Source organism: Nicotiana tabacum, chromosome 13 (genome assembly GCF_000715075.1).
Source record: "Nicotiana tabacum cultivar K326 chromosome 13, ASM71507v2, whole genome shotgun sequence".
Lineage (NCBI taxonomy): Eukaryota > Viridiplantae > Streptophyta > Magnoliopsida > Solanales > Solanaceae > Nicotiana > Nicotiana tabacum.
Genome location: NC_134092.1, coordinates 32078992 through 32100185, shown reverse-complemented (window position 1 = coordinate 32100185; position 21194 = coordinate 32078992). Strand labels below are relative to the sequence as shown.

General features: G+C 38.4%; 1 protein-coding gene across 1 annotated transcript; it reads left to right on the top strand.

Annotated features, from left to right (window-relative positions):
* Positions 1 to 15376: 15376 nt before the first annotated feature.
* Positions 15377 to 19889, top strand: LOC142167822 (uncharacterized). The gene is made up of 3 exons (XM_075227895.1): positions 15377 to 17552; positions 18705 to 18757; positions 18926 to 19889. The coding sequence occupies exons 1-3, from the start codon at positions 17373 to 17375 to the stop codon at positions 18999 to 19001; spliced, it is 309 nt and encodes a 102-aa protein (XP_075083996.1). The 5' UTR covers positions 15377 to 17372; the 3' UTR covers positions 19002 to 19889.
* The last annotated feature ends 1305 nt before the right edge of the window (positions 19890 to 21194 follow it).

The following is a 21194-nucleotide window of genomic DNA, read 5'->3' as shown; positions in this document are numbered from 1 at the left end:
CTAGAATACACTGTTCATCAGATGCATGAATGTTGCTGGGGTATTGGTCAGTTCAAAAGACATCACAAGGAACTCATAGTGACCATAGCAGGTCCTGAATGCCATCTTCAGAATATCCGAATATCGAATCTTTAACTAGTGATACCCAGAACTCAAATCAATCTTAGAGAATACTCTAACTCCCTGCAGCTGGTCAATAAGTCATCAATGCACGGCAAAGGATACTTGTTCTTAATTGTAACTTTGTTCAACTGCCTATAGTCAATGTACATCCGCATAGTACCAACCTTCTTCACAAACAGAACCGGTGCACCCCAGGAGGACACACTAGGCCTAATGAACCCCTTATCAAAAAGCTCCTGAAGTCATTCTTTTAATTCCTTCAAGTCTGCTGGTTCCATACGGTACATAGGAATAGAAATGGGCTGAGTGCCCGGCACCAAGTCAATACCAAAATCAATGTTCCTGTCATGTAGCATGCATGGCAGGTCTGCAGGAAACACATCTTGAAAGTCTCGCACTACCGGAACAAAATCAATGGTAGGAATATCAGCCCCAACATCCCTCACCAAAGCCAAGTATGACAAACACCCCTTCCCAACCATCTGTTGGGTCTTCAGATATGAAATCACCCTACTGGGAACATAGTCTAGAGAACCTCTCCACTCCATCCTAGGCAACCCCGGAATCGCCAACATCACGGACTTAGCGTGACAATCCAGAATAATATGACATGGGGACAATCAATCCATGCCAAGAATCATATTAAAATAAACCATACTAAGAAATAATAGATCAACTCTCGTCTCCAACAAGCGCAAAACACAACACACAATTATTACTCGCTAGTCAAAGATAATATAGTTTAATTATCATCTCCACATGGATTGGATTTAAATAGTGTTCGAATAATCTTCAGTTGATTACTATTCAGGAAAATTAACATTTGATTTGATGATTATCACTTATGATTAACTACTAAAAATTAAGCAATTAACAATTAATCACAAAGGATAGCAGATAAGCAACGAAGAAATATCAATGAGAGAAATAAATGTAATTGACTAGATAGGTGCAAGATAATTGACTTGGGATTCAATTCTTGAGTTAGTTCACTCTATAATAGTGTTAATTCTCACGAATTCAAAGATAATTAGATTACACTTGAAGTTAATATTCATCTTTCGATTAAACGTTAATTTCAGTTATTAATCCAATTGAAGCACGGTAAACAATTGCAACGAATAAAATGATGGTTATGGTCTAAAGGGTAACTTATCATGAATATTCCCTATTTTCTAGTTCGATTAGGAATTCAAGAGGCTTTTTCGATTACCTATTTGAATCACGAATTTAAACTAGAGTATAAGATGTAAAGAAATTCAATATCAAGCTCATCTTTCGATTAAGCAAAATAAGAAATAACTCCACAATACGAATTAAAACTCCATCAATTCATTCCAACAATTATCAAGAATCGAATCCCTTATCAAGTTATCAAAACACTGTATCTGTCAACACCCTAATCGAAATTACTCCATAGCTATGAAAAAGGTCATCTCAATAAGGTTTAAAAATAAAGAAAATAGCAATGCTAATGATTCGATACAAACTCCCGTATTGCACCGATCATTGATTGACATCTTGATAAATTCTTGAGGCATCTTACCTTAGTTGCTTCTCAATTCTTTTGTAGGTAAAAAAAAGCCCCTTCAAAATGTATTTGGTGTATTTATACCATGTAAGAACGGGCCCGGACGAAACTATCATTTCCTGGCTGAAACAAGAAATAACTCTGATAAATTTGTACACTTCACCATGTATCGCGCTTGTAAGGAAGTTCAAAGAGGTGACATCTGACAGGCAGCCTAGTTTTAAACGGCCGCGGTGCGCCATGTGGCGCCCCATGCGGCGCAGCTGTCATGTTTTCTCAAAGTAACTAGTTTCGTCCACTTTTTGACATCTGGACTTGGTCCTCAACATCCGAACAAGATCATGACTTAATTTCTTGGGCTTATACTAAGACTTCAAAGCTATAACTTGTTTGATTTAGCTCCAAATTACCTTAATAACTTGGGATCATTTCCTGCAAGGCATAAAACACATAATAAGTGTAATTCACTATCATTTAAGCTCAAACATATGTAAAATGCAGTAATTAGAGTGCAATACTACGACTAAAACACAAGTTTCTAGCCTACCGTCAACACCCCATACTTAGACCATTGCTCATCCTCGAGCAATCAAACTACACTTCACATAGGGGTAACCTCTTCATTAAACAACTTCCCTAACACATTATGCCAAGAATATTTAAAATAGACTAAGCACCATATCATAACACCCTAGCCTCAAGACTCGGCTCAAAAGCACCACGCATTTTTCACAACCTGCTCACTTAATCTAACATAGAGGTCAAAGACTTTACCTTACCTTCACAAGTCATGTGCCCTCACACAAACAATAGAGAGTAGTTCCACACACAATAAAATTTAAGAACAAATAGGAACTCAAGATAGAAAGAATTCATTCACTCTCAGAAATAAAATTCATGCGCCAAAGAGAATGTACTATAAGTTTTCCCGTTGTGTAATACTCTACTAATTGAGCTTATTCAGTCAAGGATAAAGTAGGACTTTATTTTGGTTGTAATGTAGGTTGCGGGACGGGTAGGATACATATGGATATAGTGACTATACCTTCCTGAGCACTTTAATACATATACATTAACAATTCAAACCTCATACTTGTGTTGAACCAAACCCCAACCTTCACATCATATTAACACTAAGCTCCCAATTTCTTTAAGCACAAACAAAGCAATATTTACCACTAGTAAAGAATAATTGTCTTTATAATATATACAAACACCAACATATGTTTTCTTTCTCTTTTTGTCAATTTCCTACAAGTGGCTCTCATAAGTTTTTCAAGCAGTGCACCTTTCTCCTTTTCTATAGTTCCTCTAAAAAAATTCAACCATACCTCCACTTAGCTTTTAACAAGCTCATAAATATATCAAATTCTCATAGAGAGGTAAAAGGTTCAAACATATAGTCAATTCAAACAAAGGGGTCAAGTTCGTAGTGTGGTTGCCAAAGAAAATAGGATTACAGGCTCAAAAGGGCTAACTAGGATACCAAATAATTATGTGGGTCACAGACATATAATTGGCTCAACAAAGAAATGCCTATATCGCTTCCTAGACTGACTAAGACTGTTATTTTACTATGCAAATACACGGGGCAAGTTTTAGACATCAATTGACATGCACAAAATATCAACACAAACCTCACTCTCATATTGGCACATAACTCACTTAGGATCAGATCTTTCCCGACTCTCTAGTCAAAGCAATTTAGCATAATCACAATCAACCAATTTAAGACACTTATTTAAGAGTCAAGAACTGAGCCTAGGCATCACAACTAAGGCACTCACCACTCTCAACGCATATGCAGTCAAGGACAATTGCTCAAATTAGCACTGTGACTCAAGATTCTTTATTTCTATAAAACAAAAAAAATTAACTACACCCGGTTCAAGTAAAATCCTTGGAAAAGAACGCGACACAAAAATACCAAGAAAAAATTATTACACTACCTAAAAAAGTAAAATAAAATCAAATAAAATCAAATAAAAATAAAAGACATATTTTTGGATTTTATTTGGATTTTTAATTTTTTTTTTCATTCGACTTCAAATCTCTCAAGAAGCCAGTCGATGAAATCCATCACCAGAAAGAGTCGAAACTGAATAATTCGGATTACTAACTATTACGGTCCGATAGAATTTAAGAGTTATAATTTACAGACCATATTGTCTAAGAAAGCACGAAATAAATCAAACAAAACCAACTTGCAAATAGAAAACCAATACAAATACAAACAAATAGGATCACCCCACGCCACACTTAAGAAATTACATTGTCCCCAATGCAAAATAATAAAAACAAGAGTGAAAAGGTAACTCCCTGATGCCTTTGGCCTACTCCTCATCAACACTCTCAAATGTGTGCACACACTCCTCTTTATCATAGGGAACATATTTTACGTCCTCATCTGGTAGCATCTATGCTCCAACTACCAAGCTCATCCATTGCTGAGTGACCACAGAGAGGGGGTGGTCTTCCTGCAGCTCTGCCAAGTCAGTCTCCCCCCGAGCAGCGCGAAGGCGCATATCAGCAAATAGCAGCTGCAGTGTCTCCTCAACACGAAGAAATCTCTGATCTACAAGAACAACAATAGCAAGGGGGTCTATCACAACTATGACATCAAAGGGCTTAGGAGGCCGCAACACCGTAATCGTCCTATCATAATGGTGTTCTCCCTCCACATGGTGCGCCCGCAGAAGCTGCGTGATCATGCTCGAGAAATACAGTCGGCGGGCCCCAAATGGTCATACTCGATCCATGTGCTCAAGCATAATCTTACCCAGATCGAACTTTATCCAAGTCAAGATAGCATAAATGAGACACACCTTCAACCGAGAGATGTCAGTGTCGTTCTGGCTAGGCATGATCTTTGCATTAATCAATCGGAGAATTACTCTAGCGGGACGCTAGAAATTGCTCTTCTTCATGTATTTGTGGAACTCATTAGCATCCCGCGTCTATGTGGCAAGAGAATCTACCCCATACAGCTGGCGTCTAATATCAGGATAGGGGGGCCGACACAGCAACCTCAGGAACAACTTATAAGAGTGCTCCGTGAACACAGGTATATGATGTTGTTGTAAATCTCCGAGTACTTCTTGGCTAGCTTGCCATCATTAATACCAACTTCTGGGTCGGGACTCACCGCCGGAACAAAGGTATGGTACCAATGTCTAGCATGAGTTGGAACAACCCTAATGCCATACTTACAGCCCAGTACTACATGTGCCTCTGGATCAATGCGCTCCACCTTTTCCTCTACTGGGGCAGGGGGAGGTGCCCGCCTACCTCCTCTACGGCTACTAGAGGCAACCTTGGAGGAGCTTGTATTAGCCCATTTTCTAGGACAATTAGACATTGTATCTGCACAAGATGAACACAATTAGCCACAACATTTAAAACAAAAAAAGCAAGACCAAACGGGGTAACCACCCCACACTTATGTTATTGGCATGTTCACAAGTACAATGTATATCGGGGACTCAGACAAGAAATAACTCTGACAAATTTGTACACTGCGCCGCGCCATGTAGCGTGGTTGTGAGGAAGTTCAGAGAGGTGACATCTAATAGGCAGCCCAGTTTTACACAGCCGCATCGCGCCATGCGGCACCTTAAGCGGCGCGGCTGAGATGTTTTCTCAGAGTATCTAGTTTCGTCCAATTTTTAACATCCGAACTTGGTCCTCGACCCCCAAACATGATCACGTCTTTGTTCCTTGGGCTTTTACTCAAACTTCAAAGCTATAACTTGTTCGATTTAGCTCCAAATTACCTTAATAGCTCGGAATCATTTATTGCAAGGCATAAAACACGTAATGGTGGCGGAGACTGAATCGGACCTCGTGATCCGAAAAAGCTACTAGAAGAACATGGTACAGATGTACCCTGAACTGATAGAGCACGAGATGAACTCTAAGCTGGGAAGGCACTAAGAGATGACTGACCTGGATGAGCATTGTATGAACCATGGCTAGCTGATGCACCATGATAAACCGGACGAGCCATTTGAGCGGGCCTATAAGGACGACCCCTGTTGTGGTGGGACTATCCTCTAGAAGAAAAATCGCAGAAACCACCCAAACCACGAGGCCTCTTGGCCTCCCTCTCCTCACGCTCGTGACTACGGACCTGCTCTAGCCGCCTAGCAATATCAACCACCTCATCGAACCTAGCACCTGATGCAATCTCCAGAGTCATGACAAAGCGCAGTCCATAGTTGAGGCCGTCAATGAACCTCCTAATCCTCTCCCTCTCTGTGGGGACCAACCAGATCGCATGATGAGACAACTTTGAAAATATCATCTCAGATTGGGTCACGGACATACCCTCATAGAAAAACTTCTCAAGCTGCCTATGCAACTCTTCCTAGCAGGTGTGTGGAACAAACTTCTCCAAGAAGAGAACGGAGAACTCGTGCCGCGTAAATGGTGCAGCGCCGACTAGCCTACTCAACTCATAAACCTCCCACCATCTGAAGGTTGCCCTCGACAACTGAAAAGTAGTAAATGAAACTCCACTAGTCTCTAGAATACCCGCCGTGCGAAAAATCCACTAGCATCGAGCTATGAAATCCTGAGCATCCCATGACTCAGCCCCACTAAAAGATCGAGGCCTAAGCCTACCAAATAGCTCTAGCCTCTTCTGCTCCTCGTCACTCATCGGTGGACCCACCTGGGCCTGAGCAACTGCAACTTGCTGGGCTCGTAGTGTCCTTGGTGTTTGAAGTCCCTAAACCATTTGCTATGGAGTATGGGCGGCAAGGGTCTGAGCACCTCCCCCGGCCCAAGTGGTTGGTGCGGCCTGAACTGAAACTGCCTGAGCAAGGCTAGTGTATACAATCAATATATAGGCCAAAGCCTTATGAAGGCCTGGAATCACAATGGACACAACTGGTGCCTGAGCTAGTCCCACTGGCTAAACCACATTTGGTGACTACTCCTGAGCTGGAGAAACTGGCGGATCTACAGGTTCTGCTCTAGCTGCTGTACGATCCGACCTTGGCCTCTACCGCAGCCCCTACCTCTTGTGGACCTAGATGGTGGTATTGATGCCCTCCCCCCCCGATCCGGTAGCACGTGGCCTCACCATCTGTTAGAGAATAGAAAAATAGAAGATTAGTTTTCGAAATCAACAAATCTGCATAACAAGAATACAAGAATGTGAAGTTTTTCTAATGGTTCGGTAGCCTCTCGAAGATAAATACATAAATCTCCATACCGATCCGCAAGACTCTACTAAACCTGCTCATGACTCGTGAGCGTACGTAACCTAGGCTCTGATACCAGCTTGTCACGACCCAAAACTCAACATGTCATGATGCCGCCTAACACCGTACTAGGAAAGCCGACAACCACAAATAACTACACACTTTAAAATTTAAAATAAGATGAACATGTTTAACAGTAATAACTCTCATAAATAATCCATAAGAATTACTGCGACTCAAATACAAAATTTTTAAAATTCAGGTCTCACTGAGTACATGAGCTACCAAAATGTCAACATAGTTAGACTGCTAATACAACTGTCTAGAAAGATAGAACAATGCTAAATAACTGAAAGAAAAGGAGAGTCGAGGTATGCAGACGCCAAAGCAGCTAGCTCTAAAGTCTCAAAGCAAATGAAGCTCCAAATCTAGCAACCATTGTGCCCAGAAGTACCTGGATCTGAACACGAAGTGCAGAGTGTAGTATGAGTACAACCAATCCAATGTACTCAAAAAGTAACAGGACTAACCTTGGACTAAAAGCAGTGACGAGCTCGGATAGGAACAATCCCAATCCAGATAATAATAGTAATAACTCAAAAAGAAATCCAATAATCGGTTTGTAAGCAGTACAACAATGGGGTCATGCTTCTCTAATGTTTTTTACAATTTGAGTACAACATGGATAATATTATGCCAAGTATGACCAATATGAGGTATGTCACATCTCTATATCTACATGTCAGCTGTAACACAACAGAGTGATAAGGTCATATGCTAATACTCTCGGAGTATTCAATCCCACTCAGCACGCTCAATCACTCGGCACTCCCCAATCACTAAGCACTCTCAATCACTCAGCGCTCTCAGTCACTCAGCACCCTTAGTCACTCAGTACTCGTACTCGACACTCGTACTCATCAGTATCTGCGCTCATTATTGGTATGTCAGACTCCGGAAGGACGGATCCTACCCAAGTGCTAATATAAGACAATCCTGACATGAATCAATAAGGCTTGCTGCGACATGCAGCCCGATCCCATAAATATCACTCACAATCAGGACCTCAGCCTCACTCAGTCATCAATCTCTCCAGTCTCTCGGGCTCAAAAATCTTATGACAACCAACCGAAACAATGATAATATGATGTAACAATAAATGGAAATAGAGATTGAGATATGATATGTAGATGATAGATGTGACTGAGTACATAATTGTAATTTAGGAAAATAATTCTACAACAGAAGTAACCTCCGTGGGTCCCAACAGAACAAGCATATAATCTAAGCATGATTTCTAATATGGATTGTAGCTCAATTACTTTAACAAGTAGGAGTTTCATGAATAATAACAAGGTTTGATAACTATACAGTACCACGGAATCAACCGAGTCACAATTACCACGGTGCACGCCCACACACCCGTCACCTAGCATGTGCGTCTCCTTAAAACCAACCATATAACACATATTTTAGGGATTCATACCCTCAGAACTAAGTTTAGAAGTGTTACTTACCTCAAACCGCACAAATCTCTACTCCAACAAGCCCTTGCCACATGAATCGGCCTCCAGACGACTCGAATAACAACTTTATACAATCAACACAAGCTATATGAATCAATGATAAAGCTAGGTTCTTTAACAAAAGTAAAAGTCAACCCAAAAAGTTAACCCCGGGCCTTCGCCTCGGAATTTAGAAAAATTTATAAAATCTGAACAATCATTCAACAATGAGTCCAATCATACCAAAATCACCCAATTCCGACCTCAAATCGTCCCTTAAATATGCAAATCTTACTCTCCAAATCCCTAGTCCAAAGTTCCCCACATTCCACCTTCAAAGCACATAATCTACGTGGAAAATTCAGTGGATATTCAATATTAATGAATAAAAATGATCAAAAGTGGCTTACCTTTTGAAATCTAGTGAAACCCATCTCAAATATTGCCTCTAACCGAGCTTGCAAAGTTCAAAAATATAACTCAAACCATCGACCTTATGAATCTGCCAGGGTTCTCGCACATGCGGTTCACTTCACCGCTTCTGCGGCTCCGAAGGTGCGGCCAAAACTCCACTTCTGCAGTTTCCATGAAGGCCCCTACCTTCGCTTCTGCGGGCCAGGCTCCGCTTCTGGGAGTCGCACCTGCGACCTGTGCTCCGCTTCTGCAGAAATTCCTGCCCCTCGCCTTAGGCTTCCAACCTTGGGACTACGTGTCCCAATCCATTCTGAAATATCCCCGGAGTAAAACCAACCACCCCGACAGGTTACATATCAACAATTGAGTATAGAATAAGAAATAAATGGAGGAATGGTGCAATAATACTCAAAACGACATACCGGGTCGTTACACTAAAAAATGACCATTCCCTTAAAATTCACCTTCGCACGGCTCCAATCGAACAAAAAACAACCTAGTATCATCAAACAATGTAAAAGACGCCAATTTCGATTAATAAAGCTAAGATCTTTACATAATTCTCCAAAAGTCAAAAAAGTCAACTCTAGGCTCGTTTGCTCAAAACCCGAGTCCATGATTAGATCTCGACTACCTATAACCCTACGAGTCCATATATGTGTTTTGATTTCAAATCCGAGTCCAATTCGACTCTCAAATCTCAAAATTTTAATTTTTAAAATATAAACAAAATTTGCCAAAGAATTCTCTTCAAATTCCATGGATTAGAGGTTAAATCTTATAAATAGCATGTAATATAGTTGAAGATTGATAAAAATCACTTACCTAACAGTTGTATCTGAAAATTCCTCCTCAAAATCGCCTCCTACCGAGTCTAGGGTTCAAAAATATATTAAACTAAAGCTAAGTCTCATTTTTCAGCTCTTTTGTTCAGGTACAGAAGTCGCAAATGCGACCCTAGAAAATGTGGCGTCTGACAACCCAGGGAATGTTGCAAATACGACACTGACTTTGCATTTGCGAAGTCATTCCCTTTTGCAAATGGAGCCAAATTGTCGCAAATGCGAACTACCCAGCCAAATGCCACCCTTCGCAATCGCGATCATGATGTCGCAAATGCGATACCTGAGACCCCATACTAACTTCGCAATTGCGATAACTAAAGCACCATCACACCAACAACTTAGAATGAGTTCAAACCAATCCGAAACACATCCGAAACTCACCCGAGCCCTGGGGGTTCCATACCAAACATTTACATAAGTCTAAAACTATCATTAAAACATGCTCGGGCGATCAAAAGACTGAAATAACATCCGGAGCCACGAATCAGACATCAAAAGGCATGAAATACAAAAGGAAACTCAAGAATATCTAGAATCACAACCAAGTATCTGATTCCTATTAAACCAACTCAGAATGACACCAAATTTTGCAGACAGGTTCCAAATAACAAAATGGACCTATTCCAAGTCTCGAAACTAAAATCCAAACCTGATAGCCGTAAAGTCAACATGCGGTAAAACCTAATAAGTTTTTAAACATTCAAATTGCCAACTTTTGGCAAAACAAGTCAAATCAATCTAGGGACCTCCGAATTCAATTTCGGGAATACGCCCAAGTCCAAAGTCATAATACGAACCTATCGAAGCCATCAAAATACCGTTCCGGGGTCGTTTTTACAAAAGTCAAACCTTGCTCAACATTTCTAACTTAAGCTTCTAAACCAAGAACTAAGGGATCCAAATCATTCCAAAACTTACCCAAAATAAAACTAACCATTTCCGCAAGTCATAAAATCACAAATGCACTTATGGGAAGCTTTAAAAGGGAAATGGGGATCAAATACACAAAATGACCGGTCGTGGCGTTACAGGCAGCTTGGTATTCGCGATTGCGATTGCGAGGCTTTTTCCGTGATCTTGATGAAGGATGCCTGTGCAAAATGTGATTTTTAATATGAGACTTACGCTCATTTCAACCTATTTTCTCTTGGCTTGGATGATTTGGGAGCTTTTTGAAGGGGCATTTTCATCATGTATCATAGGGTTAAGTGATTTTCTATTAATTATGAGTTAAATACATGGATTATGTGTGGATTGTAACATGAAAATTAACAGAATTTTGGGATTTTATTGAAAAACATAGAATTTAGTAAAAATGATATTTAACTACGAAATTGATTATGAAATTGGGTATAAGTTTTATATTTGAGTTCGTAATGCCATGGGTAACATTCATCTTTCAAAATTTCCGAAATCTAGGCATGTGTGTCACAACCCACCCTAGGGTCGTGATGGATAACCGACACCAAGTGTCGATCATCACTAAACCTGCTGATAATCTACTAATCATGAATATAAACTGATAAACTGAACAAGCATAAGCATAGCTGATAAGAACTGTATAATCTGGAAAGCCGACAGGGCTAACACAAGCTGACATATGAAAATATACTAACTGCACAAGTGTATATCTAGGAGTGCTGAACTGAACAAGTACTGGATGGGACATGGTCCCACCATTCCCAAACTAGCCGACTGTATACATACCAAAAAATAAGTAACTCTGGGAGTAAGCGGAGTGACTCCAATAGCTAGTGGGTGGTCTACTGATGTAGCTCAAGCGATGGTCTATATGTACCTGCATGACATGAAATACAACGCCCCGGAAGGGATATGAGTACGATATGTACAAAGTATGTAGGGTGGAAAGCATGTAAAGCATACTAAAGTATAATTGTAAGCTGAAAATTTGAATATAAGCTGAAAGCTAAACAAGAGTCTGAACTAGAAACTGATCTGGACTGAACCGAAGTTTTAAGCTAAAACTGTGTTGAAACTAAACTACTATCAGAACCGGTAGCTATCTGGCATTATGGGTTATATCCCCCTAATCACGAAAATGTACATCTGAACTAGCCTCATGTATAGTCATGCAATACAAACTATAGCTATATACGCGTATATAACATGCCTGATTGTCGTTATGGGTTATATCCCCCAGCAGGTAAATATATAATTTATAGGCTCGACTGGTGTTATGGGCTATCTCCCCCAATATATAATCAATAGGCCTCTCTGGTGTCATGGGCTATATCCCCTAGCATAATTAATGTAAGTATCTATGAGGCATAACATGTGTGACAACATCATATGGACTCAAGAGATCATAAAGGGAACCATCAACGGACCATAAACGTAATCTGAGACTCGTCATCCATAAGTTGGACGGAGGAGCCTATCCCTATTTTAGAGAGAAACTGAGTATGTACATGAGATAATAAGTCTAATTAACTCATTAGTATCCCTAAAGAATTAATTTAGAACCAAGGAACTCAAACTTTGTCCAACTCTTCGAATTTCCAAATATTTCGGTAGAGTTTTTCCTAAAACTGAATGATCCTCAAAAAAATAGCAAGCACCATAATATACATGGAATCGATACCCGTCCGAGATGATAACGTCAAACTAAATGAGATCCAGTTATCTACCATAGTCTCAGACGATCGACAAAATGAAATTATGAACGTAATGTCGGCTCATAGTGGCTAACTTGTGACATAAAAGTCTAAATATGATTTAAAAATAATCTAAGCATCAACACATTATAATTAAGCTTATATAATATTAAATGAATCTATTAGGATCATATGGGAGTTATGTATACATAAAAACATCAAAGGAACAGAACAAACAAAAGCTCGTATGACATAGGCCAAATGGGCGATTCACCCTTTTTATTTTTGTTGTATTTTAAAGTTCCAACCTAAACTAGTTTCTTTCATATTTCACACATGGAATTAAATACTATACAAGGATACAATACATACTAAAATTGCTTTTGAAAAACTCTTAAAATATCAAGAAGAATGTCTAGAACATAACTAAACCAAATCATGCTGAAAACGAAACGAAAACCCTACATACCTCTTGCATTTTTGCTTCCAAACCTTGTTCCCTTTGATCCACACCCTTCCTTATGCTTTTATAGATAAAATACAAACGTGACAAGCTTTCTTAGCCATGAATATATTTCCAAAAATCAAGTTATAAGGTGAAAGGAGGACGACAAAGTCTTACCTATGTCGTAAGGATCACGTTGATGTGTTCACTTCTTGATTTTGAGTTCCGGATGATGGACTTGCTTCAAAATCCTAAGGAACTTCTTGGAGAGATGTGGAAGCTCTGCTTGTGCCCTTTTTCCGACGCTCATATCTCTTTATTCTGAAGTCGTATGAACGAATTGTCAAGAGCGTTGGAAACATAATTCCAAGACCTTTAATTTGGTATATAATGTATCCCCAAAAGACCTCATATAACACATAAAATTAATTTCTCAAATAGCTTGTTGATTACTTGAAATTTAACTGAGATTTAGACTAAAATTTACGTGTTGACCGAGCCTCTTCACCTTGAGCTTTGGCGAGATATTTTATTATCAATAACGATTATGTTTTCCCTTGCATTCATATCCTCATGTAATGTTTATGTGACCGGTAGTTCTATGTCTCCTTGTCCCGTACATATGTTCGCTGGTGAGAAAGTTTTTCTATTCTTATGAGATCGGGTCGTACGCCTTGGCAGTGCTATGAAATAGAATTATGGATCGGGTCGTTCAACTCGGCAGTATTATGAGATGCATCTATGAATCGGGTCGTACGACCTCAGCAGTGTACACTATTACTATGGATTGGGTCGTACGACCTCGACAGAATGCATGCGTAAAATTCGATAGGGGTCAGAGTACACATGAGCTTTTCCTCACTCTAGATTTGACATTGTCTTGATTATCCTTATTCATTCGAGATAGCATATGGTATTTGATGATTTCATACTATTCTTATGTTGAAAATCATGTTATTTACATTTACCTATTTTGTTTCTACTTGTTGTATTTCATACCTATCTACTTTTATGTATTTTGTTATTAGACCACTAGTAAGTGTCGATGTCGATTCCTCTTCACTACTTCTTCGATGTTAGACTAGATACTTACTAGATATGCATTGATTTTCGTACTCATACTGCATTTCTGTACTAAATGTGCAAGTACTGAGACATGTACATCGAGTGGTCACTCGAGCGCATAGTCGCATCTGCTGTAAACTTAGTGGTGAGCTACTTTCCGTGCCTCGACCCGCAGCACCCGGAGTCTCCTTCCCCTATGTTTATTTTATTTGCCTATTTTCATTCCAGACGGTAGTTATAGTGATTTTTTATATTCTACTAGATGCCCATGCACTTGTGACACCGAGTTTTGAGAATTTCTGGTAGATGTTCATGATTGTACCTAATATGATCATTATTTTGCTTTATGTTTGTTTATACTTTGTGAGTTAGTAAGAATGAAAGTATTTTAACATGGCTTCTAAAGTTAATTCCACTTTATTAATGTAATTCTTGATTTAAAAAGTTTTATGAACGAATTATTGTGTTGGTGGTTCACAGTTGGCTTGCCTAACGGCAATGTTGTGCGCAAGCACGACTTATGGTGGGAATTAGATCGTGACAGCAACAAAGAATCTCAATTTTTTTAAAAATTGAATTTAAGCGACTTACAAGTGACTTCTAGCATAGTTAGTCTGAATTCCTTGTAAATAGGTGTACTTTTAATGTTTTTATCAAAATAGGGCAGCTCCCCGAACACGCGGGAACTGTAGAAGAATATAGTGATCGATTTGACAAACTAACTCTTCACAAAAAATGTCTAAGATAAGTGTATCATGGGCTATTACGAATACATTCTAAAAAAGGAGAATTTATTGAAGTGTGTTGTAGTAATATATTTTGAGTTATGTTGTATTAGTATAATTTGAATTATGTTTTTAAAATATGATATTGTTTCAATTATTTGTTCATTTGCTCAATTCTTCAAAATATCGACACCGCTTATGAAAATTTTCTGCGTGCGCCCCTGATTCTTGCTATCTTTGTTCTTCTTTATTTCCCTTTTCCGCTAATATACTACCTCTCTTGGCCATCTCTCATGCTAATCTCTATTATAAGAATCTCTTTTATGAAAACTATTTTTCGTTCAAAAGGATGCTTTCGAAGCACGTGATTTGAATGTTACATACAATGTGTCTCACATAAATTTGCGCTCATATATTTTTAGTTCTTGCTATCTTTGTACTTTTTTGTTTCCCTTTCCCATGAATGCACTACCTCTCTTTGTTGCGTCTCATGTGTTTTGAATGTTAATCCATTTTTAACTCTTGATATCTTTGTTTTTATCCATTTTCCTGTTCCCACTTATACACTACCTCTCTATCTATCTTGCTAATCTCTACCAAAGCAATCTCTTTTATGAAAGTGTCTTTTATTCAAATTTATTTAAAATAATGCTTTCGAAATATGTGTTTTGAACGTTATACATGCGAGAAATCACATGAGTTTGTCTTTTCTCAAACAATAATAATTATATTCATAAAAGACATAAAAGTAGTTGTGGAATATTATCTACACTTTGAACATTATACATGTGAGATATCATATGAATTTATTTTTTTCTCCTTAACCGATGATAATTATATTCATAAAGGATAGATTATACATGTGAGATATCACATAAATTTGTTTCTTCCTTAACCGGTAATAATTAGTGTCATAAAAGATTGATCATACATGTGAGATATCATTTGAACATTATACACGTGAGGTATCACTTGAATGTTATACGTAAGGTATCGTTTGAACGTTGTACACGTGAGGTATCACACGAACGTTATACATGTAAGAAAAAATCCAAAAGTAAACCTTCTTCTAAACTTACTTAAAGGGACTCTATAAATTCAAATAATGTTTCTAGCTCATTTGCATATTCCACGTGAGAAGTGACAAAACAAGATACAATCTTAAATTCTCTTGACTGACTTTTGCTTGTATTCAAAACATCTCGAGTTTTTTTCAACTCTTGCCTATACCAACAACTCAAAAAATTTCATGTATTCCCAGACATGGGGCATTTGATTCCGGAAAAGTTGAAAAGTAACTGCCATAGTTGGTCAGTAATAAAACAGTGCAAAAAAGATTATTAATGGTTCCCGTTTGGCAGCCATATATATGGCATCTGCGGCATAAGGGTAACCCTCTTTACTGAAGGTTATCAGTAGTGAGGCAAACCTCCTTTGGGACAATCCAAGAGAAGCACATCACCTTATGAGGAGCTCTTGACGTCTAGACTTGTTTCAAGTCCATGGTTTAGCATGTTGTACTTCCTTGGTCAAAACCTTTGACTGAAAACGCACCTTTGCTGAAGCCTTTCCCTTTCAGAGATCTACAGTAGGTGAGAAACCTACTTTTTCAATAACTAATAAAAAGTCACACATTCTTTACGAAAGCTTGTCCTTTCTTCAAGAAAGTTTTGAAACGCGTGTTTTGAACGTTACACACGATGTACCTCACATAACGTGTACCCATCCATTTTTAACTTTTTCTATCTTTGTTCAAAAGAGTGGTTGATCTAGTATGGCGAGCACTCTTCGCTCCCAACCAAGAGATTGTGAGTTCAAGTCATTCCAAGAGCAAGGTGAGGAGTTATTGGAGGGAGAAAGCCGAGGGTCTATCGAAAACAACCTCTCTACCTTGGGGTAGGGTAAGGTCTGCGTACAAACTACCCTCCTCAGACGATTATACTGGATTGTCTGTTGTTGGTGTTCTATCTTTGTTCTTCCCTATTTCCCATTTCCCACTGATACACTACCTCTTTCTGTTGCCTCTCCTGCTAGTCTCCATCAGAAAACATGCTTCAAGTAGAACATAGGATGTATCGCACAAAACTATCCAATTTGTATCCATCCATGTTTTAACTCTTGCTATCTTTGCTCTTCAATATTCTCATTTCAATACCTCTCTCTGTCGCACCTCCTGCTAGTCTCCATTAAAGGAATCTCTTTTATGAAAGCTTATCTTTTCAGAAAAAGGATGCTGTTGAAACATGTGGTTTGAACGTTATACACGATGTATCTCACATGATATGTGTGCTCATTTAATTCTTAATCTTACTACTTTGTTCTTCTCTATTTCCCTTTTCCCACTGGTACACTACCTCTCTCAGTCGCATCTCCTGCAAGTCTCCATGAGAAAACAGTACTACATAGGATATAAAAATGTGCTCATCCGTTTTCTACCTCATTCTCTCTTTGCTCCTCTTTATATTCTGTTCCACGCTACTACACCACTTATTGTGACAATAAACAGGCTTGTCACTAAATTTCACTTATTGCCATCTTTGCACCTCTCTATATCCCTTTCCCCATCTTGATACTAGCTTTCTCAGAAGAAGTTATCATCAAAGCCCACCACCAATAATCATTAACAAAATCTACCACAAACCAACAATCACATTCAACCATTTGTGAGCCAAGGTCTCCTAACCGACAAAGTTAAGAAATTTACTGTGTAGCACTTAATTGTCAGTCTTAAAGTTAGGTGTTTTTGACCATATACAAGCAGAGAATATATTCTTCCAAGAGGAGTTATTGCAGCATGCATAAGAAGCTGAGTAATGACTCTAATTCACCTAAACCTAACCCTCTGAAATCTGCTTGTCGAATTCACTATTCCCTATCTCTGGCATAAGTTCCTCAAAATGTGGAAGCGGTTCCGTCAAGAGACTAGCTTCCTTCCCACTTTTAACCGTTCCCAGGATATCAAAAAGGGAAAGCAGAAGTTTGAGGGAAAATTTACCAATAGGTTTCTATCCACTCAAATAATCGAGGAAGAACTTCACCTATCTGACTTAAAGAATGCTACCAGTAATTTAGCGAAGGTACGTAATCTGTTTTAACATTTCTCTTCACAGCATTCAGGCTAATATGAAAAAAACATATATATGCAGAGCAACTATGGAAAAACCTACTTATGTAACACAGATGATCTCAGCATATATGTTGGATATAATCTTTTATTCCCTTAATTGTCAATCTTAAATGCAAGTATAGTACCTGAGGCACAAAATCCTCCGTAAGTAGATTAATATTAGCTTTAATATCTCTGTGTATAATCCGCCTTTGGCAATTCTCGTGAAGGTAAAGTATGCCATTTGCTATACCAAAAATTATTTTGTACCTGGCAGCCCAATCTAGTTTATCCCTTGAGCCTGAAAAGACAAAAAAACAGGCAAGTACCTTGTGTTAAAGCAGAAAAGGGAAGTTCATCCATTACAAGAAGAGAAATTTAGTCTTGTAATGAGAAATTTTGAGACAGACCACGAAGAAATGATCCTAAGCTCCCTTGAGAAGATAACTCAAGAACAAGGTATGTCCCTCCTTCCACTCCATAACCAACCATCCTTTCGGTATTAGGATGGTCTACATGTGCTATAGTACCAATCTCACATAGGAAGCTTGTTTCCTGCTCCTCCGGTGTACCAAGAAAGAGTATTAAATATAATCATATAGAAATGTATTAGCCTGAATGCAAAAAACAGAGAGATGTTAAACCAGATTACAAACCTTCGCTAAAATTATTGGTAGCATTTTTCAGGTCAGATAGGCTGAAGTTCTTCCAGGAGGATTTGAAGTGATAGAAACCTGTTGCTACATTCTCCCTCACACTTTCTGCTTTTCCTTCTCGATATCCTCGGAACGGCTAAAGGTGGAAAGGTAGGTAGTCTCTTGATGGAGATTCTCTTCCACATTTTGAAGAACTTGTGCCATCGAGAGGGTATCCGTGGATTTGACAAGCAGAAGTGAGAACCTGAGGGTTTAGCTTTAGGAGAATCGGAGCCATTCTCCTGGTTTCTGATGCACGCTTCAATAATTCCTATAGGAGAAGAATCATCATGTTTGTCATTTTCCATCTCAAACAACGTGAGGTCTACAACGAGTATTTTCAAGAAAATAATCCATCAGAATCAGAAGAAAAAAGAAACAAGTCATACACAACTTCTTTGTAATACAATTTATGTCACCTTGAACAGAAACTGAGGAAGAGAGATTCTTCTGTGCAGAAACTACAGCTTTGTTTTCTGAGGTATGTACTGCATCCATAATGCTTCTCTTAGCAGTTTTAAATTATCCAAATCATATCAAATCACAAAGAAACAGAATAAGATTTTGCTTTTTCCTCTTATGCTTTCCTGGTATTTGATTCAAGGAAAATATAACTAATCCCAAAACCAAGAATTCAAATGGATTGCAGGTGGTTAATGCTTGAGGCTGGAAGTTCGGATTTAAAGCATATACTAAGGGAAGCTAACAAGGTAGCGGATGATTAGCAATGCATGGAAGTAATTTGGAAGTTTTTGAAAGCTTAAATGTTCTATGATGTACCCTTTTTCTTGCTTTATCACCTTATGAAAATGATTGACTATGTACTATGTATCCTAGACAAATCAAACTGTGCACTGCAGTAAACTTTAGCACTAATAATATTAGTTTCTTTTTTACCAAAAAAAAAAAAAAATTCAAAAATTCCTGATTTTACATAAACAAACACAAGGAAATTAAAATTTTTACTTCAATAAGCAATGTTGAATAGCCTAATGAAACTTACTGATTATAAGCACCACACAAGATGTACTTTAATTTACAATAATGACCTGTGAAAAAATCATATCCAGCTTATACTCAAAAAATTACAAAAAACAAAAACAACCCCCTGCCGGAGGCGGAGCCAGGATTTCAAGCTTATGGGTTCGAAATTCTAATTGTTTTAAGTTAATGGGTTCTAAATTAATAATTTGTACATATTCAATAGATTTTTTAAGACAAATACACGATTTGAACCAAAGCTACTGGTTCGGCCGTACACGCTCCTGGCACTCTAATTTCGCCCCTGTCCTACTGCATCACACCTGGAAAAGAACCCACACCCCCTCCTCCCGGCAGCGCCCAATACACCGGCAAGTCCCATCATATTAAAGGGGTTTAAGGTCCAATTATGAACTTGTATACTGTCGAAATGGATTTCGGCCCTCATACGTTTGATCGAGTTCGAATGGTAAGCGACCGAAGTGAGACTTCGAGATGAGTTCCGAAGATAGTACAAACAAGCTTCGAGCTCCAAGACAGATCGAGGAGTCGCACTACAAAAAATTTGGTAAATTGTGGCGGTTTATTTATGGGGGTCATAAAAAATTCCCACTATACGTTTGTTTTGTGGCGTTTGAGCCAAACCCCACAAAATAGTTCTTGTGGCGGTTTAAGTGTGGGAGTCGTAAAAGACCCCCATTGTATATTCAATTCGTGGCGTTTGAATTTGTAATATTTGTCACTATGATTAAATTTTATGAAATTTGATTTATGTTGTAAGTTATTTGATAAAATTATTTCTTTAATCCTACAAATAAAAATATTCAAATAGAAAAAGAGTTTTCAACAACAAAATATTGTGGCAGAAATAAACTGCCACTATTTTTTTAAAACACTAATATTATATTGTAGCGGTTATAAACCCCCACATAAATGTTTTTTTAAAAAATATTTTAATCATATTTTGGGGGTTTATAAACCCCCCACAATATATTTTTTGAATCATTATGATCATATTGAGGGGGTTTATAAACCCTTGCAGTATTTTTTTTTTGACACATCGAAATCATATTGCGGGGGTTTTAAACTAGCACTAATTATCTCTCAAAACCCCTTCATAACTTTTTCTTAAAAAAATATTTAAATCATATTTTAGGGGGTTTTAAACCCCCACAATATCTTTTTTGAACCATTATGATCATATTGAGGGAGTTTATAAACCCTCGCAATATTTTTTCTTTGGCACATCGAAATCATATTGCGGGGGTTTTAAACTAGCATTATATATCTTTTAAATCCCTCACAAATTAAAAATTTATTTTGTGGTGGTTGGCATGGAGGTTTTAAAAATCCGCCGCAATAATGCTCGTGGCAAAGGTAACTGCGGCACTTCTAGAAACCGCCACAATTCTTTTTGTGGGAGTCAAAAACCGTCACAATTTGACCAAAAATCCCCCATAAAGTAACTATTTTCTTGTAGTGTCGGCTCGGTATCATTATCGAGCCCATGACCAAATCGAACCGCAAGGCAGCGTGAAGGTAGTCGGAGACGCACAAACCGATTGTCACTCACCCCGAATGTCAAATTCGTACCAAGGCCGAGGGCTCGACCCAATACCAAGCTCGAGCCAGTATCGAGTTCGCAGACAAGAGCCGTTACAACCTCACTAGGGGAGAGAATCTTGGCGGAAATCGAGGAAGAGACAATTCATCATGGGTTCTCCACTGTATATTTTTTATTATAAATAAAGTAAAATCCCTCTACTATAAAAGGGGGGATCCCTGTAAGCACAGAGTAGGTTCACACATTGTAAGAAAAGATTACTTCTATTTATTGAAGAATAAATCTCTTGAGCTTGTTTTACTCAGCATACTCACTATTCTTGTTCAATAATTCATATCCCGTTTTTATAGCCAAGAATCTAAACATTTCCACT